Source organism: Puntigrus tetrazona, chromosome 13, assembly GCF_018831695.1.
Source record: "Puntigrus tetrazona isolate hp1 chromosome 13, ASM1883169v1, whole genome shotgun sequence".
Taxonomy (NCBI): Eukaryota; Metazoa; Chordata; class Actinopteri; order Cypriniformes; family Cyprinidae; genus Puntigrus; species Puntigrus tetrazona.
Window position 1 is genome coordinate 11,199,587 of NC_056711.1, and position 25,221 is coordinate 11,224,807.

The window sequence follows — 25,221 nt, forward strand, 5'->3', positions numbered from 1 at the left end:
TAATTCAGAAGAAACCATCATATATTACATTCTGTAACACTCTTCTTAAACCCTAACATGAGATCACCCAAACGAGAAGCTTATAAAAACTATATTCTTTTTTTAAAAAAAGCTTTTCAGTTGAACTGTAACTGCTCTAATGTATTTATATCTTTTTACTTTAATTTGTATTCATTTTGTTTTGTTTTGTTGTTCTGTAGATACTGAATGCTTGATATACAACATTGCCATGTTTGCCTTGCTTGGATGAAAATCACAATAAAAAAGGTTACAACGGGTAAACAAAGCAGATAAATTTCTCTTTTACTTAACAGTGCTAAAACGTAGGCCTATATAAGGGTAAAAGCTACTAGATCTATAAAATGCCTTGTTCTCAAAAAACAATAAATACATTTCATTACATTTTTGTTGTCATTACAAACCACGTTAGTAAATACAAAAACATATTTCGTGCCATAAAAGACTGACAAGTGAATGAGCACAATGTTTATTTTTTTCTCCTTGTGCTACTTGTCCAGGAAATGGGAACCACCTCGAGTAATGTAATGTTCCTTGTTCCCAGGATGCCTCCCACTGTGTAACATGGGCACTCGAGCCAGAAGGCACTGACTTCATGTCTTAGTCTCAATAACATGAGCTTTTGTAGCTCGTGGGAACTGACTCAGTGCAAAGGTCACTCAAAGAACAATAAGAAATGCTCATTGTGGACAAGAGGGAAACAGCACAACTTTTTTTCTCTCAAGCAACAAAACAATGATTGAAGATAATGAAATTAAGGACTGTATTGTATTGTAATGTGATAATATGCATCCATTTTAAATATGAATGGCAAACTGACTTTTAACAGTGTCAAAATCTGAAAATGATTAAAGATGTTATAAATGAGATATTCCATATGTGAGTACAAAACTAACATGACGCGGTACAATATGTTCGCAAAACAACATGAGAGCAAGTGAACACAATCCCTTTATATATTAGTTTTATTTCAAAATGTATAAAAGGTAATATTGTTACTGTAGAAACATGTAAGGGGTGTGTATATGTTCTAAGTAAAAAAAAACATAACTACAACAACACCACAGTTTTTTGCCTTTTAAGTCACAGAGCATAAGTGCGTCTTAAAATAACATTCTAGCTAATTTGTAACACCTGAGAATTGTGGGTAAAAGTATTTACAGCTGCTTATTACTAGTTACCAGTAGCCTATATTTTTTGTACACTAGTTATTGCACTCATGTCTTCCCCAAAAATGAAAAACCTAAAACTAGCAATCTATGGATCACTAATGCTGGCTGTACAACAGAGAAGGTGCCATTAATCTAAACGGTTGGCATTTTCGCTCACATAATTTGCAGTGTCAGATACCATCCAATTTTTGCAATATCATCGATCTCAGCGAACTGTATCTGTGAAAAACAGAAGATTACATCACAGATTAAAATGAATACATTGTTGTTTTGTTATAGGAACGCGTATTTTTGTGAAACTCACTTTCTTGTTAGTTTTAAAATCTCTCGCTCTTCCTCCTCTTTCAATTTCTTGATAAAACTGTCCAAAACAGGCATTTCAAACTTAATATACTGTGCAACCTGTAAGAAAATGCATCATTGCGTTAAACACGGAGATATAAGCACAGAGTATTCTGACTATGAACAAAAATATCACAGAGATCCTGCACATATGCTTCAACATTTTCATATCACAGTGAATGTTGAGTCTGCAGTACAAATATTTGTACTATTGTTAGTCCCCAGGATAGCATCCTAAAATTAAACTTGATGTGTAGCATCTGGAAGTGACATTATTGTTTACTGTGTCTATATTTGAACAACAGAATGTTGGTTTGCCGAGGGAAGCACGTTCTGAATGACCTACCGTGAACTTTGAAATGTACAAAATACTCACATCATACGTAATCTCTTCACCAAGATCCTTTTCCATAATAAATATTCTGGCGATTTTTTCACATGGACCATGCAACAGACGAGATACCAAAGGATATTCAGTGTCCTTAAGTTTCGCTCTCTCTAAAGGCAAAAGATGGTGAAAATTATAATAATTATAATCTGCAGATCGGTCGACTCTTTTTAAAAATAAGGCAAAGTTAAGAACGAAAAGGCTCACCCCCTGATTCATGGACAAGATAGAGGCCAAACTCATCTGCCTTATTCTCAACCTGTACAGAACAAGGAATCAACAAGAAGTGTTAAGTATCAAAAAGACTGTGGCATTCAGCTGAACAAGGAAAAAACGTACCCGAAACTTATTCAGGAGCAAGTTAAGAACTTGCTGTGTTGTCAAAGTGCTGTTCACTCGTACATTAGTCACTGATCCGTAAGATGGAGTAAAAACTGATGTCTGTAAAGAAAATGTGTGTAATAGTTCATAAATTATGTGGCACACAATAAGTGTAAAATTGATTAAAAAAAAATAGTCTGTGGTCATCAATTTATCTTTGTCAACAATTGTTTCATTCAGATGAACTTTATAATAAAGTTATAGTAGATTGTTCATAATAAGGTAACAATAAATTATAGTGTATAATTGCTGTAAAAAAAGAAAAAGAAAAATCAGAAATTAAATAAACAACCGTAGAATTTAAGAAAAAGTAAAAAAAAAAACCAAACGTCTAGTTTTACTTATTTTAATACATTCAGTTTAATGTATTTAATGTATTACAATAAAAAATATTTTTAAATAATGAAAAAAATACAATCTATATTTAAAATAAATAACTAATAAGAGCAAGAAAAAAGTAAAATGACTAAAACATTAAAATGAAAGCAGAATATACATACAACTTAAATTTTTAGTAGCATCCGAATATTATTGAAATAACACTTGTAAATAACATCTATCTCTCCACATCTGCAGAGGCAGCAGGCCAACTCATGTGACCTTCAAGAACAATTTATGAGAGAGGCAGGTGATGCTCGATAATAAAAGCACATGGTGCAGCCAAGGGGAAGGCCTGCACAGGAAAACACTGCCTCTCAACACCTGCATTCATCTCATAACACTGACATACAACATAAACACTTAGACGACGGACACTTCCTGTCACAGATGCTGCTGTGGCACTTTATGAGAGCACAGGCCCCTTGCCAGGCACAAGGCGTACTTGAGCACTATTGTACTATTGTCCTGAACTTGGAGCATGGAGGAGTTCCAACTCATCTGAGACGCTGCCCTGCTGATCTCTGGGTGAAAGCTTTATAGATCGTCATAGTTCAAGTGCACTAAGGTTAGCTGTGTTTTTATTATATTAATAAAAAAACATCTTAACACAAAAGTTGTTTAAATTACTTTGTGGTTGTAAAAATGGCCGTTGATGGAGAAGCGGTGTCTCTTTATCCTCTGTGAATCGGCAGTGCTGTGGATTTTGGATCTTCTTTGGATATTCACAAAGCTTGCGTCACTTCTCGTTCTCAGCAGCTGAGGGATGTCTTCCTCGGCTCCATCCTCACCTGCCGCAGAACAGCAACCAGAGACAAGAGCAGGTTAATGTTAAGATGAAGCATTCAGGGATGTGTTGGAAACGTGCAATTAGTTCAGTTAAAACTTCTAATCTATAACAACCACCAATGTGGTCCCTTTGTCCAGCACTGATCAGCAACATTTTTGATAAGATTTTATTGTGTGTGGAACAATGTGGATCATTTTCTTACTCACTGGGTATAGGTGAGGCGCTGATTTTGTTGTTGTTGTTGGGTTCTTTGCAAAACTGGTGTTCAGCATTTTCATTCCTGAAAAAAAAACCCCGCACAACTGATATGCATAATAGAAAGTTTACAAAAAATTATTAAATTATTTAATATTATTAATTATTTAAAATATTTTCAAGGAAAAAACATTAAGTGTAATTATTCTGTCCCAAGAGATCATACTATATATTATGATTTATTGTTATTTGTTTGTTAAACAAAAATAAAAGTTTTGTTATTAATATTTGAGACATTGGGACATGTAATAAGCAATAAGCCTTACTGATCTTATACAAGCATCTGATTTAAGTTTCACAACAGTTTAGATATCATACAATATTTTATCAATATTTAATACAAAATTAATGAATATATATATATATATATATATATATATATATATATATATATATATATATATATATATATATATATATATTTATTGTCATCTTTTTATATATTATTCATGGAAAGTGCCATTGTTACATAGTATCATTAAGATTTGGTTATTTTTTTTCTTAACATTATAAGCTAGTTTGCATTTCAATTTGTTTTAATTTAAATTCATATTAAAGTTTTAGTCATTTTCTTTTTTACGCCTAAGTTATTTTTATATGTTTTTGGATTTCTTTATGCATGTATTGTTTCTCAGATTAAACTACATGACTAATTTTATTTTGTTTCATGTAATAATATAAATGTTTTATTTATGGTTTCAGTTTTACATTTAGTTAACAACAATAACCCTAAACGCATGTAAATATTTTTTACTTTGTTAAATGTAAACCTTTATTAGCAAAAGAAACATCTGATTACTCTGTTGTTAAACAATAATGCAATCCCACTGACAATCGTCTTATGCTCACGTGCTGAATCTTCTTGCTCAGTAGCAAATTAAGGTCACTGCAGCTTTTATCATTAGAGCAGATTAAAATTGAGATGATTCAGAAGACTCCTGCACGTGAGAATAAGTAGCAGCACAGGACTCCGAATAAGCAGTTTCTCTGTTGAACTGATGAACATCACATAACCGCAGTTTTCCCTCATTTCCATCCATGCGCCATAATGTTCCTCAAAACAAAACTTTCTAATAATGACCACAAGTCATCAGCCCCTAGAGAATTACAGAAATGCATCAAACGTCAAAGCAATAATTTGTTGGCTAAGAAAAGTACACAGCATTATCTACAGTGTGATCAAATCTGAGATAAGATAAAGAAGCAGCCATTAAACCCCCATAAAAATCTCTACACCCAAATCAAATCCTGGCTCATGTCTTGAAGTTAATGAGAGAAACAGATGGAGTTATGACCTAATGAAGGAAAGGACACATCTGGGTGTGTTTCCACCCACCTGCTGGACTCTGAGCTCTCCGACCTCCACGCACTCGAGCAGGCGTAGCGAAAACGCTCGTTGTCATCGTGCATCTGCAGTCTGATTGGCCTTTTCAGGCCCCAGGAGATGTTGAGTAAACCCTCCACGATCAGCTCGCCCTCTTCCTGCAAGAAATCATAATAATCATCATTAACTCCTTTGTCAGATGGAGGAAATCCTGCTGGCTCACGTCTCATCTCTGTTTCAAGCGTACGTGCTGGAGAGGCAGTTGCAAACTGCACATATTCAATTGGAGGCGGTGAAGTTATGGAAAATCACGTTGGGAGGAGTACAATGCAGCACGTAGATGTATTATTCGAGAGTTTGATTCTGAACAATGACGCGCTTTCAATTCAGTAGTCTTCAAATAACCTAACAATTCAGAAAATGTTACAGTGCTGTAATTGTCAGCACAAAAATACTTACATTGTCTAATCAAATTGACAAGACAGAAGACAATCGACAACGGTTTGGACTTCAAATGGTCTTTGGTATAAAATACTATTTAAATATTAATATCTAAAAAAAATCGTACACTTGCAAGCACGGACAGTTTTCTATTTGTAATTTAAAATAGAAGTTAGTTGCATTATGAATATATTCACTATCACATTGGATCAATTTAATGCATCTTTCTCAAATAACCGTTTTAATTTCATAAGAAAAATGAATGGCAACACCCTGAGCTTCTGCACTTTTTAAATCAGCAACTGGAGGACTGGGATTGGAAATGACAATAATAAACTGGATTAAATAATGGACAGTAAATGTAATGTCTTAGGCCTAGATAGATGGATGGATGGATGACAGACAGACAGGCTGTATGATCCTTTCAAGCAGAAACGTGTCACTTAATCACAGTCTTAATCCTATTAAGGCCTAAGTCAACAAAGTCGATAAATCTCTTCCGTTCGCTTACAAAGCGCCATACCATCTTGACAGAGCTAAATATACCACAGCCACAAGGCGCAAGGTTTCATTCAGGACAGCTGCTTAAAATAACTAGTTGTAGCAGGTCATGTAACAGTGTCACATCCTTCTATTCTTACCCAATTAAACGAATTAACCTAATTTGATGAGCACCGTTCGTAGCTTTACTGTATAGATTTGGTTTTAGATGAGGTGAGAAAACCATTCAAATGTGAAACATTATAGTTTACGTATTATATTATTACCACAGCTGCATTTCAACTTACATGTAAAAAATACAGTGACGCAAAACCACAAATAAAACACATTTACATAATTGTATAGAAGAAAGAACTTAATTTATAGCAGGCTATTTACGCTCCAAAGAACAGAACTTTATTTAATTCTCAATAGTTCAGTCCTTGACAAGAGATTCTTATGATTCTTTAGCTAAGTAATCATTTAACACAATCACTAAGCAAGACAGAGGTGAGCTGCAGCCCACCAGACTTTTTCCCAGTGGATCTCTGATGACCTGCTCTTGAACAAAAATCTGTGACTAAAATAAAATATTGTAATAGTGTTGGCAGCTGTTGTAATTGTGAGTGAGTGCAGTGAAGTGTCATGTAGGTAGAGGGCTGAGTGCTCCCTGGGACTCATTGTTACCGAAATGTAAACATTCAGGGCAGCTGCGGCGGGGTCCCATTGGTCAGCTTCCTCTCTACTCTCCGCTCAGCACACACACTCTTCCTGTCAGGCATGTAAGGTCAACGCTTTGCTAAATTTAGCACCATTAGCCTTGGCTTATGGTCCCTTTCTGCCGTGGCCTATAAAGGGCGGTGAGCTGCCTCTAAACCAGATCAAACCAAACACAGTCTTAGAGACAACCTCTGCACAACAATCAGTACTGCGATCCTACAAGCTTGTCCTACAGGTAAGTTCGAGATACTTGATTCATTGAATGATCTATGTTCATTATAAACATTTCTTGACTTTGAAAGTTTGTTAAAGACTCTTTATATCAGTTCGTTATTGGCATTTATGGTTTCTTTAAATTGGAAAACTTCTAATATTAAGATGTTCTTCACAAGAAAAAAAGCCTCTAAATGGTTCTTTTGGGAAGCCAAAATGCGGAACTCCTTTCGCTTTATCTTTGCGAGCGAGTAAATTTTCCATTGAACAACAGGTTCTCAACAATGGAATAATGTTTCTTTTAAGAACAGATTATTTAAAAGGTTCTTAAACCAAAAATGAACCAAAATGAAAGATTAAAAAGTTAAGTTAAAAGGTTTGTTACATTTTCTGTACTTTTAAGAACAGTTTACTACATAGCGAGACAAAAACTGGTATGACCCTGTTGTAAAAAATACCTTTTGGAACTTTTATTTTTAGGAGTGTAGATTCAGAATGCAAGAATAACTAACATAACTCTTTCATCTTTCTCCAGAATGAAACCCACAAGATTACTCTTGTCTGTGGCTCCTCTACCAACAATAACTGAATCGCACGAGGACCTCTCTCAGTCCCTGGAGGAATACATGAACTCCATCAAGGAACTTGCCCAACCTGCTTGTGGTCCTTTGAGAATGTCCAGGACTCAGAGGCGTAAGCCCGTGGGCAAGCATTCTGGTTCTACCTCAACATCACGCAGCGTTTCTCGGGCTCTGCAGCCCCGCAAAGCTTCCCTGGGTCTGGACGAGGTCACGCTGAGGTTTAACAGTCAGGTGGACCGTGGTGCTAAAGACCCACTGGACTGGTTGTTTGCGCAGACGCACTTACAGTCACACAGAGAGGATTTTCGCAGGACTGACAGTGCACCTGCTGCTTTGTGGTTACTCTAATTAGCCAAAGCATAATGCCATATTGATGAGAGGATAACACTGAACGAATGATGGATGAACTCAACGGAGGATCTCATGAACTGAACTTAATTTATTGTCTGAACAGTCTTTTTTGTACAAAGATGCTAATGTTTACATGGTTTTCTATGCTACGTTTTTTAAATAAAATTTAAGATTGTATTTTGACTTGTTTTTTATGTGTCATTTACTATCTATCTATCTATCTATCTATCTATCTATCTATCTATCTATCTATCTATCTATCTATCTATCTATCTATCTATCTATCTATCTATCCATCTATCTGTCTATCCATCTGTCTATCTCCTGAAGGGAACTTGACCTGAAGGGAGAAGTTATTATGTGAGTATAGGAGAGCATAAGTCTGAGTGGAAGTCCATGACATCCAACAAGGCTCAATTTATGCACCACTCCTGTTTAGTCTGTATATACTACCACTAAGTCCAATAATGAGAAAGAACCAAATTCCAAACAAAGTTTACCTAGCCTTATCTCCAAATGACTATACCTCCAGTGACTCCCTCTGCCAATGCATTGATGAAAATAACAGCTGGATGTGCCAGCATTTTCTTCAGGTAAACTAAATCAGCATACTATCATCTCAAAAACATTGTAAGAATTAGATGTTTAGTTGCAATTAAGATTTAGAGCAACTTGCTCATGCCTTTATCACCAGCAGGGCGGATTATTGTAAAGGTCTGCTCACCCTCCTTCACAAGAAGATCATTAGACAGCTGCAGCTCGTCCACAACGCTGCTGCCGGGATTCTGACTAGAACCAGAAAATCTGAACATATCAGTCCTCAGGTCCTTACACTGACTTCCAGGATTGATTTTAAAGTACTTTTACTAGTTCAGAAATCATTCAATGGCCTAGGACCTTAATACATTGCAGATATCCTCATTGAATATAAACCTAACAGAGCACTCAGATCATTTGTAGTCTGCTTTTAGCTATTCTGCCGTCTGCAATTGGAACCAGCCTCCAGAAGAAATCAAATGTGTTAAAACATTAGCATTTATTGAATGAACACTGTGCAACGTTCAAATTGACTGCACTGTGTTTTTATGTATAATCATTTTCTATTTTTAAATATTTTAAGTTGTTTTTAAATTCTTTGTTGTAATGTGGTGTTTTTTAATGATCATTTTATTTCCTTTTATGTAAAGCACTTTGAATTACCGTTACGTATGCAATGTGCTATATAAATAAACCTTTCCTTGCCTATCAATGTGAGTGAGTGAGTGTGTTTGTTTAAACTTGATAAAGTAACGCTAATGATTTAATTATAGCCAGTGTCATCTACATACATATAGATTCATATATGAATACGCACAACCAAATCTAGATGTGTATTAAGCACTTATGATGGTAAGACTAGAGGAGAAAAAAAAACATAACAATTGTAACTATATGTATTAACAAATGTAAATAATAATATTACCATCACCTTCGAAATATGTCAGCTATCTATCACTGGAATAAATACGTCTGTACAATTCTGAACAAGAAAGAATTTCATACAAATTTGGAACAACATGAGAGAAAGTAAATGATCACATCTTTTTGGTGAACTAGCTTTCTAAGCTCAGCTCGGAAGCTAAGGGCGCCCTCTGTTGGCTGCGTGTAATTTTACAGCATTGTCTGAATAGAACCAGAAGAGGGCGCTCGATGAACGCTCTGACTCTGACCTGCTGCCGGAGTACGACAAGGAAACGTGTTAAGAAAAGTGTTTTTATAACCTTGAAAACATAAAAATGTTTCCACCCAGTTCTGTCACATGAAAAAACCATTAACAGATCTGATGAATAATAAAATAATTACACAGCAAGCTCATGAACAACTCTAACCTGTGTAGATAGTTTCTGTCAGTTTATAACACTGCTGAAATAAAAAGGCTGAAATTAGTGTATGGCTGGCATTGGATGTTTTTTTTAGTGATATAGTAGCCTAAGTTGGGGTTATTTCACAGAAATTGCTTACAGAAGTGGAATTTTCATTCTTTTGCTTACAGACCTACTTGTTTTGAAGACAATAACCCTTCAAAGATGTGATGCACCAACCTGGTGAAATGTCAGTTCCAGTGATTAATTTTTCCTTAAGTGTACTGACTTGTGTAAACATGTTCCCATAACTGGTGCAAGTTGTGTAAAAACGCTTTTTTTGCATTTATAACTGCATTCTGAGACACTAATGTCAAAAAGAACACCAAGATGCAATATAACTTTTAGATGGAGCTGTTTATAAACAGTAGTTTAAGCTGGTTAAATTTCAATGCCAATTAAAAGCTATCAGTGGACCAAGTTGAAAGTTACATTAAAGGACACCGAGAAGAGAAAAAGTAATTATCATGTTTTTAAAAGTCCTCAAACATAAATCTGAAACTGGTCAATAATTTTCATTTCATGAATCAGTGAATGAATCTTCATACACAAAACTTCAATAACAAAGTCAATAATTGTTCCCAGGTTCAATTACGTCTTCACACAACAACATGCTCAAATAGTTTATTTTATGTTATTGCATAAATAAAAACCGAACTTGAAAATGTTGATTTTAAGTAGAGGTCTTCAAAATCTTATATAAAGTAATATTCTCTAAAAATATAGTCACATATAGTTATTTTCCTACGCACATAAAATAGCTGGCTTATAAGAAATACACTATCATCAGGGGACACGGAGCATGACAACCCTTGCTACATCAATACTTACACATTTTACTGGGATTCTGCAATCTATCACGGTTACTCATTTTCTTTTGGTACTTTCACTTTCCCATGAACCTTTAGTCTTTATCTTAATGTGTCTTTTATCCGTCTGTACTTTTCTGGCCCTCTCCCCCACCACTTTCACTCTCTCTTTCAATATTATCACATGGTAGTATCCGTTTATGCTAACAATACCTGTGGCTCAGGTGATAATCTTGAATAAAAGAATCCCAAATTGCCTCAATATTTTAATAATAATAATGTAACAGTAAGCTTTAGAAATATTTAAGCATGAATTCTCTTCATTCACATATGATTTAAAAAGAACTAGAAAGAAGACAACTAGAAAAGACAACCAGAAGCACTGTAAAACACACTTAATAAAAGCTCCCTGATTTGATGGTCTTTCAGTCTATCTGTCCATTTAGTTGCAAAACATGTAATATACTATGCATAGTCACACACAATGTCTAAAATCACTATGTGTGTCTGAACAGTGGAAAATCTTTATTTTCAGCATCATACTGAGGTTAAACTGGGCCAATCTCATTCTAAAAGCACAAGCAGCCTGTAGGGATTTCCCAGAGACTGTGACAGATCCAACAGATCATAACAATGTGACAGACTGTGTCCTGTTTGCTGACAGATCACACAAACCTCCTATTAAAACACTTGTTACTTGTTGAGATAATACTGGATATAATCAGGAGCTTGTTTGTACTCTCGGTCATGCTCACTGACTGAAACAGACTGTAAATAATTTGTAGAATGATTAGTAAATAATTACATCTTTTCCTGTGACCATACAAGGGCCTTCCGTGTAAAAACGGACAAGGGGACTTGTTCACTAACCATGCATGTATACATGTATCTATATTTTCACGCAGAAATACCGATTCATAAACCTGGATTATGTAATCAGATTTCAAAAATTAGGTTATTGTAATTAAATGAAATTACATTTTAAAATACTTTTTGTTCATCACATAATTACATATTATCCACTTAATAGCAATAAATTATTCATAATTTATTGATTCTCGCTAAATCTTCTTTTTCATCTTTTAAATTTTACTTTCCCAAATAGCCTACTTATAGAAATGGTAGGAAACAGAGGGCAAACAGCATATTATCACTGGATTTAAAGAAATGATCACTGCAACATTACATCAACTATGGATGAATATGAAGAGAATTATTTAATCATGTATTATTTTTTCTTCAAAAGGCTTTCAAACACACTTAAATGCACACATTCACATTATTTCTTATTTATATAAACAAGTGATAATGTTAGGTCAAAAGTAATCTGAAAGTAATCAAAAAGTAAGATTGTTACTATTAAAATGTGTAATGTAATAGATTATGTAAGTAATATTTATTTTCATGTACTTTGGAATCAGTAACAAATTACAATCTAAGTATTCTAACCAACTCTGTTCATAAGTTTTGTTCACAGTGAATTCACTAATATTTACACACACACACACACACAAATAATATAATAATGTTTTGCATTTAACCTGCATTTTTAAGAATTCCACACTTGGATTTACTCCACTGTCCCACATATATACTACGAGACAATAATCTCTTTGTTTTGCTGTCTTTTACACTCTTGGTCAGATTAGATCTGTTACTCAATAACCAGGACACAAAGGATTTGATTTAAGTCTGCAGTTAATTTCACTTTCTGTGATGTAGCATACCTCACGAATCCGAAGCTGGAAGCTTTTTCCCTCGTGATAACAGTTGTACGTTTTCAGAAGGGTCAAAATATCAGACCTGAAAAAGAGAAATGATTTAACAACAATGGCTTTTAGTGAGAAGGCATGTTTCTAATGTTTAGTATGTATCAAAAGTGGAATTCTTACTTTGTAATTACTTTCTCCTCATTCAGCCTCACATAGGAGGTCTTGGCAGGATCCATATTGAGATTCTTTAATGGAAAGACTTTGAGCTAGAGATAAGCAAGACATTAGGATAGAAAGCAAGGGAAAAGAGACAATGTTAATAGTGTCAAGAACAAGAACAAGTGAGTGATTAACAGTGAGTAATGCCTTATGTTATGTGTGATTTCAAAATATTCGTAATCCAAATGTCACCATTTTTTCAGGATGACCAAGTAAAAGTAATCACAGCGATATGAGGAAATCACATGATCCTTCAGTTAACAGAATGTGAAATCCTGCCATAAGGCTTGCTATGGCATGTTTTCAGACCTCCTGAGAGGTCACAGATTTGTAATACATTCTTCAGTGGAAAAACTTTTGAATGTTTGTAACACGGCTGTTTTTCAGTAAATGCATCTCACAAGCTCCAAAAGAAAGCACAATGAAATTAGCATGTATGACTTATGAATAATTATTAATAATAATTATAATTATAATAATCATAATTATTTTTTCCACACACACATATATATATATATATATATATATATATATATATATATATATATATATATATATATATATATATATATATATTTATTACCTTGCCCTCCATGACTCCATGATTTGTCAAGTGAGAATTAGTGGCTGGTTGCAATTCTGAATGTGGCGGAATATTTTTCTGTGAAAATTTATTTCAGTCTATATTAAATTATAATACGGCTTCAGAATTCTTTCAACAATTATTCAAAATGTCAAGGCAACTTGCTGCACAGCTTTGTTTGAGTTTACTCAACTTTGAACCAAGTTGTTCACTCAACCCAAGTCACGTCTCTTCTTTGTTCAGTTAACACACTAATTATTCATTCAAACATTTTTTGAAGATTTTTTTTTTTTTTTTTTTACAAATGGCAAACATTAATGGACAAGTTAGCCTAATAAGTAGAACATATTATCTTTATTTGTTAAACAACTTACAACACTAAGATCTCTAGAACATGGACATAAATGTTTAAACATAGTCTAGTCATAGCTCTCAAAACTAGACACACTAACCTCAAGAACGGTGGCAATCAACAAATGTTAAAAAAAGTTGATCCCTTTAAGCCACAGTACAACAAATAATAGTGAAACAACAAGAAAAAGTTGTTTATGCTGCAATGCATGCTGGGAACTCCAAGCCTTAACATTTCAACAATATGAATTTCTTTGTTCAGACAACTGATTTGTGATTATTATTTACGATTTGACAAGAGTTCTTATTTAGGTCCAAGACAATAGCATTTTATTGTGTGTGAGAAGTAAACAAAAGTAAACTGGAAAATGTGAAGTTGCATTTCAGCCAGTGAACCGTCTCTTTCTTATCTGTGCTCAAATGGCTTGATCCTGTGGGAGTAGCGACAAAGCACTGGAATTTCCAGGAGTGGCACAAGAGCTGGGAAGTCCCTCATAAGAGTATAAATGACAGCAGGCCACTGAGCACTTACACTCACAAACACTTTCATCATGACACTGACAGCGTATGCTTCGCTGGCTTTCACCCTCAGCATCCTTCTGACAGGTGAGTGTATCGGAACATATGAATTACACTAACTGATATATTAGTTATTGGTTATAACTGAATTGGCAAAATTCTAGATTATTAAATCATACTCTCTACAAAACTGTACAAGTTTAACTAGCCTATGAATTACTTTACTTACAATAATAATATACATTTTAATTATATACTTTCATTATATACTTTGACATACTTTGCTTTTGAAGTCTTTTATGCTCACCAAGGCTTAATAATATATAATAAAGTACAGTTATATTATTCAATATTTACAATGGAAAATTACTTTCATGAATGCAATTTATTCTAATAATGTTTGTTTGGTTGTTTTGTTTTGTTTTGTAAAACTTTATTAGGATTCTTTGATGAATAGAAAGATAATAAAAAACTGCATTTTAAGTATAAATCGTTTGTATTAAGCATTTACTGTCATTTAAAAGCATAAAATTATTCATTTCTTTTAAGAAGTAAAAAAAAAATCTTACTGGCATGGCTGTTTAAGAATTCATTTTTTTTTATTTTCCTAAATACAGTCCAACTGGTGGAAAGTCAATATGTTCCAAAGACCTGTCAGTGTCCGAAGATGGAGAAAAGAGTCAGGGGACCATTTTCAGATTTCAAAGTCACTCTAAAAGGTCCTAACTGTTTACAAGATGAGATCATGTAAGTAGTTCACATACATTTTACTTCATAAGACTCTGAATGAACATGCACAGTTGGGTTTACATGTGCTATTATTTGTATTTTTTGTATTAGAGTCACGCGGCAGAAGAACAGTCTCGTGTGTCTAAGTCCAAATGGGCCCCAAGGCAAACGACTGCTGACATGTTGGCAAAGGTAAGAGAGTGTTACGGCTTAAAGAGTCTCTAAACTGTAGCACAGCTTGTTCAAAAATCACTACAAACATCTCCAAATATGATGGTGGTCTGCAAGTCTTAATCTAAGTCTTTTTTTTAGGATGCAAATTAATGGCAAGGACAGCAAAAAATGTTTACGTCAAAAAAAACAAAAGCAAAGGCGAAAAAACAAGAAGCAGGTTAAACCCAGGAAGGTCAAGTCTTAACCTCAAGTGCTAAAGACACTAAGGCAAAGAATGTAAGAGATCCACAGGAGAGAATACTCTTCAAAGCTTGTGCAAAGCTTTGCACATAACAAGCATTTCATATGCACTAAACAAGCCAAGGACGTAAGAAAAGGCTCGGGAGGAGTGCACAAGTATATTGAGGCCAAAGGATGGTTTACAATGAAGACATGTTACAACAGGGACATCATTTAACCTTGACATGTTACAGAGGGATGAGTTGAGCCCTAATATGTGGGTCTAATGTACCGGCCAGTGAGAAGACATTTTTAAAAAATTGTATACATTTATATATTCTTATTGTTTTCATAAATGTATATACTCTTATAAGCATGTGTTCAGTGATCACAAAAATGCTTGTTTTATAGTTTATTCTAAATTAAAATAAACTTATTTAATAAACATGAACTTCAATGTCTTTCTCGACTTTCTTGTGTTCTCATGTCTGTTTATGACTAAATTCTGCTATACAATTCTTAATTTCTTTTTCTAAATTTAAGAGTTGGATTTCATCATGTTACAGAGGTCCTGATAGAGATATTTATTTATTTATTGTTTGTATTTTCATTGGTTGAATGTGTAGGAATCCTGCAGTTAGAACAGTTAATTCCAAATGGTCACAGAAAAGTGCGGGATCACATAGAAACTTTCTGAACTATACAACCACCGACAGAACAATAACATTCCAGACCCAAAACCAACATACACAAGGTAGTTGAGAAATCACCTCTCATTTACCTGAAATCATGTGACTCAAATCCTGCTTAATATGGCAAAACAGGAAATGCCTTAAGGAGGGAAAGTGAGGAAAAAGGAGAGTGCAGCTTTGTGCAAACAGACTCAAGAGACACTCTTGTCAATGACACAGCTTTGGAGAAATGGCTTTCAAGACCCTGCAAACAAGTTTTTGCCTGCTTCTCTTAATCTCAATTGGTTTACACTTCATCACAGGTACAGTAGCTTTTACTTATCAGGACAGTTTACAGATTTTTGTTAGATATTGGTCATGGAGGTGATGTGGGATAAGTGGTTTTATGTTTCTGGATTTGTCTTTAGGTAAAAGGACTGCTGCAATGTCCATCCGTGAAAAATGTGAGTGTGTTGAGGAAACTGGCTCAGTGCAATGGAAAAAAATTAAAGACTACAGAATCATACAGAAAGATCCTCTTTGCAACAAGGTTCAAATCATGTGAGTAAAAAAGTATCATCCCTATTCAGCGCAATCTGAATGCGTGTGATTTCTGATGCAAATGAATTTCAAGTGAAGATTCCAGAAAAAAAATCACCTTTGATAAACTGTCAGAAAAACTGTTTATTTAAAACACTTTTGTGGAAAACCACGAAATCTGCGGAAATCTATCGTGGCAACGTGTCATGTTTCATCTTTTCAAAAATATATTAAGCATGTTAATATGACCTCTTAATGTGCCTCAAATCTAGTACTATTCTAATAAATTCACATAAATTCACTTTACCGTAACTAAGTCTGTAATAATTAACATGCAATTATATCCCTCCTGGACATTTTGCAATCCGTGTAATTGTTAACAACGTAAGAGGACATTACACAATATCTCATGTTGAGGCATATCGCAAGTAATAACAATTTATCTGGTGGGAACCATACAGCCAGCACATGGCAGATCATTTTTGCATCAGATTACTTTCTTTTGAAATTAGACATGAGTGGACATGATAAGACATATAATATGCATCTGGAAACATGAGCTCTCTTACAGCAAAATCTAGTGATGCAGTGGGATGAAAAATAAACAAAGGAAGAAATATGAAATGCAAAATTAAATTTCCCACTTAACCAGGTTTAAGTTTGTTTTAGTAAAAACACTTTTACAGTAGCATTGAATTAATTTTCGGCATGATTAATAGAAGATTTCAAATTAAGTTTGTGGATCAAATGTTACTGTATCTTATTACTTGCAGTGGTTTGAACACATTTAAAACACCCTGTTCTCCTCCACAGACTCCAGCTGTCAGAAAAACAGGTTTGTCTAAATGCAGACTCCAAGCAAGGGAAAAAACTGCAAAAATGCTGGAAAAGGTATGTCAACGACAAGTTGCTCTTTAATGAAACTGCAAATGATTTGATTATAATATTAGCACTCCAATTAAAAAGCACTGATTTTAAACCACATTTGAGTTTTTAAATAAAGTGAAAACACTGCCACTCTGTGGCGCAGATACTCATTCAAGAGATTCACTAGCTCCCCTCTCTGCATATCATACAGCTATGAAAGCTATAACTGAATATTAATACATTAACAGTATTGACAATCAAATACATAATTTAAAAAAAATATATATAAATAAAAATACTGATTATATGCAGCACTAAGCCTTGCATTTTATACTGCATGTAGTTGCTAATGCTTTCAGGGATGGTCTCTGGAGAATTTTAAGTGTTTACGGTGTAATGGCGTGCATTGATTTAGGGTTGAGAATGCGTTTTTGCTTAATCAGCTTTGCAGGTCTCCCCAATAACGAAACCCCTTCACTGTTCTATTGTCCAGGATTAAATTAAATCCACAGAGGAAGAAGGTCTGTCTGCAGCTCAAGAAGAATAGACCAAAAAAGACCAAAAAGACCAAAAAGCTGTAATTCAATTATCTTTACCTTTTCTGTATAAAAAGACAATGTGTCTTTTACAATTATTCTGACTGATCTTTAACATAGATGGAATTTGTATATATTTTGTACTGCTATTTTCTAATAAAACCTTGTTTTGACATGGTCTTTGTACATTTCTGTCTGTTTTATGTCGAATGTTTTATGTCGAAAGGCCATTTGTCATTTAATTTCAAAAATACAAATGACATAAACTGTAAGAAAGTGTTACAAATTACTCACCTAAATAAGATCACAAAAGCCTTGAATTCAGGGAAAGAAAAGAATTTAAATATTCTATGAACTAACCCCACCTCTGTCTATGACCATTCTAATTAATTATTAAATATGCCACTTTAGTCTCACCACAAAAAAACGCCTTTCAAGAAGGGAAGAAAAAACACCATCTACTGTGTCTATACCAGAAAGAATCCCACTTGTGCGATAGACTGATTTAAAAACAAGGGGTCATGCCTAGAGACGCTTTCCACCTGCATAAAAAAAATGACATTTGTGAAGCCCCCTGCCAGCCCACTCAATTACTGCAAACCAGCTGTGACTCTCTGCTGCAGGAATATATCAGGCATCCGTAACCACTTCTGGATTTCTGTGTCACTATTTTACAGAAGTTGGACAGATTTGGAAGGCAAGGACAAAACACATAAGTTTGATTTAGGCTATTTGTGATTTGCTTTCATTGTGAAACTGAAACATACAGAAAACATCACAACTTCATCACAACTGGTGCAGATGTTGCCTGTCAGACGGTTTCGCTGAAGTACAGTTTGTTTTGACAGCTGTATAAAGACACCCACCTGAGAACAGTTTCAGAAGAAGCCTAGATAGCCTTCAAAAGAAGACAGCTGTACATACAGCTCACCTGCAATCGTTCAGAAAAAAAAAACATGAACCCATTTCCATTATTAATGCACTCTTGTCTAGAGAACGTATCTTTTCCGTTTACTTGCATATATTGTCCTTACCATCTCATGAAACGCCTTTCCTTTGTAAGAGCCGACGCAGCCCAGCTGTTTTGTAAGACACAGCGTCTTATCTTCCACTCCACTCTTCCACTTCACCCTGCTGCTTCCTCGGGGAATAGACGGTCAAAATAATGCTGCTCGCTCGGAAGACTGACAGCTGTGTAAACCAATCCGACACGCCGCTGAGTACAGGAGCCAATCAGAGGCGTCCGTGGGGGGAGTCTTCTGCGGTTGCCCTGGGAAACGCCGGGACAGTTCACACCGTTATTAGCATGTCTGTGAGATAATTATCACTAGTCTTGCGATAACCGCGAGACAATTAAGATGCAAATGAAAGGTTGCCGTTAAATCGCATTCGGTCCACCTGTCATATTACAACTTCATTTAGCCGTAGGATCTTAATAATTTAAAGCTTCAGTTAAAATAAAACGTGTAAGGATTACCACTTAAGCACGCAGTTAAACATGCAGCGCTAGATAGTTTCTTTCAGTCTGAGAGCTGGGGCACACGAGCTTCCTGTTTTTAGCTCAGTCTGAGAATATCATCTAGGAAAATATGACACCGAAAGTTCGGATAAAATATTTGAGGAAGTAGATGCTTTGAGCTGCCAAGACACTTCCCCCGTGGGAAGACAGACTTGTTTTAAAAAGGAAATTGTTATATCAACGACACTTCCCAAATAAGGGAACTTTTTATGAATTTAGAAACAAAGCAAATATTAAAACACTCTCAGGGTAGGCGCTATTTAAATGCTCAAAATATTCCTCAGAAAAAGGAACAACATGAGTAATAATGGGAATCAGTGATGACAGATTTGATAGGTTTTTGGATAAGATTAACTATAGCTGCAAATAATGACCTCAGAATTGTGTTGTAATATCATTGTTTCGACTGCATCTGAACTGGCTTACATTTAGAGAAGACAATATTCTAAATATGGACAGGAAATTCTCAACACTGTATATACATTGAATCATCTTAACTTCCCACAGAAGTACACATTAAACTGCACTTCTGCTATTCATCTGCGTGGAGACTAATGGAAAGTATTGAACCGGGCCCAAGTTCACTATGGGAACACTAATCATCTCAATAGTGACCCAATAAAATCTGTTTAAAACGATAAAATAAAAGAGTTCATCTTTTGTGAATCCTAAGATTTTAAGGTTTATTTGCATTTGTCATTCTCATTATTGGTGCAGAAAGCATTATTGCCTGACCTGACCTACTAAAGCTCATAGATTTTTCACTCCAGTTCTTTTGAACAGTGACCATGTGCGACTTTCCATTAGCAAATGCCAGTAAAACTCTGAAACTGTTTGATTAACATGGTTGCACTCATAACAACATAAGTGCAATGAATTTATTTACCGTGTAATTGTATATTTTTCCGTAAAGTACACCAAGAACAACACACGTGAATGCGGCATGCTCAAGTATTCAGGATGCTGAAGTCATCCATACAGGTTAATGGAGAGGAGAAATGCCTGGGGGGTTGCTGTCCAGTCTTTAGGCTGAAAAGCCTCTCGTCTGGGTCAGTATGATGAATGAAATCTCTTAATTGTATTGACGTTTAGAGACTGGATGCAGGAGATTCAGGCTTAATGTTACATACTGGAATAAAAACAACTCTTTGGCTGACAGTATTTAGTAGTTGTTTCAAGGGCTCAATCTTGAAGAAAAAAAAGTAAAATATTGATACGGGTTGATTCAGTGCTATTACATTATACTTACATTTTTTAGATTAGGCTACTTAATATTTTTACAGTGTATTTGCTTTTAATCTGCTGCTGAATGTTTTATATTAACATTGTTTTTAAATCAAGTTTGTATATACAGTTTCATTGTTCAGCAAGGATGCATTCAATTTACCAAAAGTGACATTAAAGCCATTTATATTGTTTTAAAATTTCTATTTGCTTCAAATAGATACTATATTATTTGAAAATGTATCTGTTAGTCGTGTGGGGAAAAAAATGCACAAATTTTCAACAACAACATTTTCAATGTTTCAACACTGTTGATGATAAATGTTACTTGAGCAACTGCTCAACATATTATAATGATTTCTGAAGGATCATGCTTTGCCATCACATGAATAAGCAAACATAAAGCAAACAATAATATTAATAATAAAAGTAATTTTCATTCTTTGAATAATTGGTCAGATTTTAAGTACAGGTATTTGTAAAGCACCTCAGGCCTAAAATGATTTATAACCCTATGATCTCTCACAGTTACAGTCTAATCATTGGTGCTTTGTCTGACGTGGTCTCTTCTGGTTCCACTTCATGGTATTCTTCCAATTCAGTGTCATTATTTCTGAGACTCTCAACGAAGTGCACATTTCTTGTGTCTGTTTGTCTGTTCTTGCGTGGAGTGTTCTTCACTGCCGTATCTGCGGGACCTTGGAGTCGGCTATTGCTAGGAAAAAAAGATGCTCTTTTGCCTGAAATGACGTGGAAGAAAGAGAATGTGTGTTCAGAGTCCTCCCTGTCTGTGACAGAGACAGAAGACAGAGCCGTGTTTCTATACGATGACCTGGACTCTTTAGGTGGATCTGTCTTCTTCTTTTTGCTCAGTATGAAGTTAAAGAATCCAGTCACTACCAGCATAATTCCTGCAAAGAAAAAAAGTGTTTAAATTCATATATATATATATATATATATATATATATATATATATATATATATATATATATATATATATATATATATTTTTTTTCCTTTTACACAGACTGTTTGAACCATTCAAAAACTTAATAATAAAGAATACTTCTTACATCTCTAGTCCAAATGAATTGATTTAAGTTTATCTATATGCTATTGTATTAATTGACAGAAATAAGCAGATATATAAATGTTTTTGCAATAATGCTTATCATTTTGTACTCTGTATTTATTTACATTTGAATATATAATGTATGTAAAGAAGTAAGGCACCTGGAATCACAGCATGCCATACAAGCACTGGATGCAGGAAACACATCAAAGACATCATTGTGTAGTACAGAAACTTCTGAAAGCCCCCAACATTTGCCATCTTCTTCCAAAGCATGAAAATCTTCCATGTGGGCGGGCAACTCCAAGCAAGAAAAACAATTACTATAATGCATTGTTTAAAATCACAATAATACTACAGATGATGACATAACATGCACAAGTATGTGATTTTATAATTTGATTGAACATACGGAAGGCACGTTGCCAACAGAACATCAATGAAGTAGGACACTTCTAAAATCATGATCACCACCGAGGAGAGCCTGTAGAGAATTCAAACAGAAGTAAAGCAGTGGTTCATAAAATACTTTTAGTTTTTTTAATAATAATAAAAAAATTGTACAAATAGTTCAATAGGAAATACCAAAACATACTTTAAAAAAATAACAAAACCAAAACATAATTACTTTACTTTATTAATGTTCTTGGTTTTATTATGAATGATTCAAATGTAACTCCATCTTTTCAAAGTCTAGTCAATTCCTGATAATAAAATGAAGTTTGCTCATTTAAAATTCAGATTCTTGCAACAATAAAGTAAAATGGACTGTGACCATGGACTAATGTTGACTTTAATTATTGCTTTTTATTAGATATTCATTGCCATTTAGTGATTCCTTGACCATAAACTTTGGCTGTTTATAGCACTCTGGTGTTCATGCATGTGAACAGCCACTTTATGTTTAATCCCCATGAAAATATCTCCCTGTTGTTCATGCAGAACCTCTCTTGTTTGGCTGAGAGCCCGAAAAGATCAGACAAGAGGCCCATTTGCCTCCATCTGTGTGTAACTCCCAAGAGGTGCTACTGTATGGCCTGCTAATGTCAGAAATAGAATAAATGTGGCCTTCAGTGACCATGTTCCTAAGGGTGATGAGCTGTGGTTCGTTTGTTTGTGTAACTAACTTGATTCCGTTCGGATGCTTACACCACCCTATAAATGGCATCAAAACAACCGATAACTCAACTGATAAAACACTGACCCAGATAATTATGCGCATAATAGGTGGATTCTAACAATTACATTTTAAAAGTGCCTGAACCTTTGCTGTTAACTAAAACTAAGGCCATAAAATCATTTATGTTACTTGGAATAAATAAACTCATTCAAAATATTAATAAACACTATTACTATTAATATATTCTTTTAAATGAGGGAGGAAAAAAATTATTTAAAAATAAAATCTGACACAAAGGTATATCTCAGAGAACTTTCATACGAACACTTTTGAACAATAAAAAAAAAAAGCTGTCACTGGGGTGGTACACTTTCAGAAGGCCCTAGCATGTATACCTCTCAGGCACTATAACATTTAGGTAATAATAACACTTTAGGTAGAACTAATATGTACCTTTAAGGTACTAATATGCACCCTTATAATAATATATAATAGGCACAAAAGTGAAAATGTACTTCCCCCATAAAAAAGTGAATAACAAGGTGCTAGGTCTCCTACAGAAGCTCATTTTGATACTCACAGGAGATAGACAGCCAAGCTGTTGAACTCCCCCTGTCTCTGAGTCTCTACACCCACTGCACAAAGCACTGATGAAACAAACACACAGCGCTCACATTAAACTTAATCCTCAGATATTCTGAAGTATATGTAATTAGTTAAAAAATTTTAATCGATGCGTTTTAAATATGATACATACATACACTTTTCAAACCTTTTCAATTTTCACAAAAATGGAATGCAATTTTTACTGTGTCCACTAGATGTCAGATTTGCCACACACACACATTACTGCTGAGCAAATTAAACTATGATCATTGCTGGTTTTAAAAAACAGTGTACAATGTTCAAACCAAAAGTTATTCAGTATGAGAGGTCTGTGCATTTCTATGTGTAATGCAAAGACTATGGCAAATCTGAGAAGTCTTTAAGCGTATTTGACACATTCACTTAAGATTTTTACTATTTGAATACTTCAAAATCATTTGGATTAAAAAAAAAATTACTATAGGTGTTCTTACCAGGGATTTAGTAAAACGTTTTATTTGTGTTCTCATTATTCCACATCAAAACAATAAAGCCAGAAAAAACATTTCACAAGCTAAACACGGTATTAATGTGAATCTACTACTAGTAACAGTCTCTCAACGTGTGTTCCTCCATGAACGATATTTTATATTTGAAGGTTATGTGTAGCGCTTCCACTGAAACAACGGCCTACAAAAGAACAGCAAAGATACAGTCCTACCTGCAGCAGTCGAGATGCCAAGAACTCTACAGGCACATTCCACTATAACCCACAAAGCTGAGCTCTTCATGGCCAAAATCAAGTTGTTTTTTTGCTTTAGAACATTTGTCGACAGTTAAATCTCTCTATTGATAGTCCGTTAATTAATAGTTTCGAGAAAAAGTCAAAACTTTGTGCAAGGACGGCAGCGCCATGGTTAGAAATCTCCTCGCCTTAACAGGAGGGCGTCCCAGTGCAGATTTTACCCTAGTAATCAGCCTAACATAGAAACTAAAACCCAAACACTGACCACCCTCTGCTCGTTTCTGCTGCATTCCACCTCTACTCAAGGTGAGGGGACCAAACAACAAAAAACTTTACAGTTAAAGATTACCTGACTAGCATAGAGCACAAATAAGGCACATTTCCTGAGGGAAACACACACACACACACACACACACATAACTGCACACAAGCCTGTTGCATGACATTTACAGGTTATGAGCTGTGTGACCTTCTTGAGGAGGTATTCCACTCTCCATCTCTTTGCAGCTGCTGAGGGACATATTCAAATTAAATTACCTTCAGCCAATCAGTCAATTAATCAAAAATGTCCTTGCCCAAGGTCAGATGTGTTTTTACAAAGTAAATGTACATGGAGGGAGTCTCAAACGTCTACTCGATAAGCCCTGTCCTGAACCGGATGATTAATGGTGGAGAAAGCAGCAGTACTTTCATACTGCAATCCTGACATAAGACAGATGTTAATCATTCTCCAGCAGACGCACTGAACAGACACCATCTCTTCCAGTCTTTAGTTACCTGTGTCAAAGGTCAGACTTTTCTCAGTCATAACAGATCACAATTGATTAGAACCACAATGCACCCCACGACGGCATGACACAGTAAGGGTCCATCTAATTACATTTGATCGCATGTGACTACAGTATTGCAAGGATTTCAAGCCACATAACTTTGGCGTTACTTGAAACAGCATGCTTGTTTTTCTTTTGGTTACTACATGGACTGATTCATCATGCTTTATATTTTACAAAACTGAACAAAATCATAAATAACAACACCATGGCGCCAAAAAATAGCAAAAACTAGAATGTTGAATATTTTAAATAAAAAAATATTTACAAATATTTTCTCCTAAAATAATTATCTTTAACACAATTATTATTATTATAAATGCAATTATTATTGTTGTTAAACACCTTATAGTTGTATTATTATTAATAATGATGATTATTATTATTGTTTTTATTTTCTGGCAATAAACATAAAAGTTCATAGAAAATTTGACCAAAAAAGTAGCCACAATTTATTGGCTT

General features: G+C 34.7%; 4 protein-coding genes across 5 annotated transcripts; 2 read left to right on the top strand and 2 right to left on the bottom strand.

Moving 5' to 3' along the window:
- Positions 1–965: 965 nt before the first annotated feature.
- rassf4a (Ras association domain family member 4a) lies at positions 966–19,399 on the bottom strand. 2 transcript variants are annotated; one of them, XM_043254567.1, is made up of 12 exons: positions 18,699–19,372; positions 18,531–18,595; positions 12,437–12,522; positions 12,272–12,347; positions 5,061–5,206; positions 3,676–3,749; positions 3,310–3,470; positions 2,260–2,361; positions 2,128–2,179; positions 1,909–2,030; positions 1,495–1,592; positions 966–1,409 (listed from the first exon to the last, which is right to left on the bottom strand). In XM_043254567.1, the coding sequence occupies exons 3-12, from the start codon at positions 12,490–12,492 to the stop codon at positions 1,361–1,363; spliced, it is 936 nt and encodes a 311-aa protein (XP_043110502.1). In that variant the 5' UTR covers positions 12,493–12,522; positions 18,531–18,595; positions 18,699–19,372; the 3' UTR covers positions 966–1,360. The 2 variants fall into 2 exon arrangements, 1 of the variants encoding a protein (XP_043110502.1); XR_006252282.1 differs by having other exon boundaries at positions 1,360–1,409; positions 1,495–2,030; positions 18,699–18,934; positions 19,142–19,399.
- LOC122356105 lies at positions 13,913–15,501 on the top strand. The gene is made up of 4 exons (XM_043254569.1): positions 13,913–14,015; positions 14,546–14,675; positions 14,769–14,849; positions 14,970–15,501. The coding sequence occupies exons 1-4, from the start codon at positions 13,961–13,963 to the stop codon at positions 15,073–15,075; spliced, it is 372 nt and encodes a 123-aa protein (XP_043110504.1). The 5' UTR covers positions 13,913–13,960; the 3' UTR covers positions 15,076–15,501.
- Positions 15,654–17,842, top strand: cxcl18a.1 (chemokine (C-X-C motif) ligand 18a, duplicate 1). Its single transcript, XM_043254570.1, has 4 exons — positions 15,654–16,044; positions 16,150–16,282; positions 17,075–17,152; positions 17,622–17,842. Exons 1-4 carry the CDS (start codon positions 15,972–15,974, stop codon positions 17,707–17,709), a joined length of 372 nt encoding a protein of 123 aa, XP_043110505.1. The 5' UTR covers positions 15,654–15,971; the 3' UTR covers positions 17,710–17,842.
- A 617-nt stretch (positions 19,400–20,016) lies between the features above and the next one.
- Positions 20,017–24,230, bottom strand: tmem72 (transmembrane protein 72). Its single transcript, XM_043254568.1, has 5 exons — positions 23,906–24,230; positions 23,180–23,246; positions 21,892–21,963; positions 21,641–21,780; positions 20,017–21,318 (listed from the first exon to the last, which is right to left on the bottom strand). Exons 1-5 carry the CDS (start codon positions 23,973–23,975, stop codon positions 20,936–20,938), a joined length of 732 nt encoding a protein of 243 aa, XP_043110503.1. The 5' UTR covers positions 23,976–24,230; the 3' UTR covers positions 20,017–20,935.
- Positions 24,231–25,221: the final 991 nt, after the last annotated feature.

Bases quoted from the DNA above. Each gene is read 5' to 3' on its own strand.
- rassf4a (XM_043254567.1), bottom strand. From the start codon at position 12,492: ATGGATCCTGCCAAGACCTCCTATGTGAGGCTGAATGAGGAGAAAGTA. The intron at 2,362-3,309 runs GTAATTTAAACA...TTTTCTTTACAG, and splicing joins GCCATTTTTACAACCACAAA to ACATCAGTTTTTACTCCATC. The intron at 2,031-2,127 runs GTGAGCCTTTTC...TTTTGCCTTTAG, and splicing joins TCTTGTCCATGAATCAGGGG to AGAGAGCGAAACTTAAGGAC.
- LOC122356105 (XM_043254569.1), top strand. From the start codon at position 13,961: ATGACACTGACAGCGTATGCTTCGCTGGCTTTCACCCTCAGCATCCTT. The intron at 14,676-14,768 runs GTAAGTAGTTCA...TTTTTGTATTAG, and splicing joins TGTTTACAAGATGAGATCAT to AGTCACGCGGCAGAAGAACA. The intron at 14,850-14,969 runs GTAAGAGAGTGT...TCTTTTTTTTAG, and splicing joins CTGCTGACATGTTGGCAAAG to GATGCAAATTAATGGCAAGG.
- cxcl18a.1 (XM_043254570.1), top strand. From the start codon at position 15,972: ATGGCTTTCAAGACCCTGCAAACAAGTTTTTGCCTGCTTCTCTTAATC. The intron at 16,045-16,149 runs GTACAGTAGCTT...ATTTGTCTTTAG, and splicing joins TGGTTTACACTTCATCACAG to GTAAAAGGACTGCTGCAATG. The intron at 17,153-17,621 runs GTATGTCAACGA...TCTATTGTCCAG, and splicing joins CTGCAAAAATGCTGGAAAAG to GATTAAATTAAATCCACAGA.
- tmem72 (XM_043254568.1), bottom strand. From the start codon at position 23,975: ATGAAGAGCTCAGCTTTGTGGGTTATAGTGGAATGTGCCTGTAGAGTT. The intron at 23,247-23,905 runs GTAGGACTGTAT...TTGTTTCATCAG, and splicing joins TGGCATCTCGACTGCTGCAG to TGCTTTGTGCAGTGGGTGTA. The intron at 21,964-23,179 runs GTGAGTATCAAA...AATTCTCTACAG, and splicing joins AGCTTGGCTGTCTATCTCCT to GCTCTCCTCGGTGGTGATCA.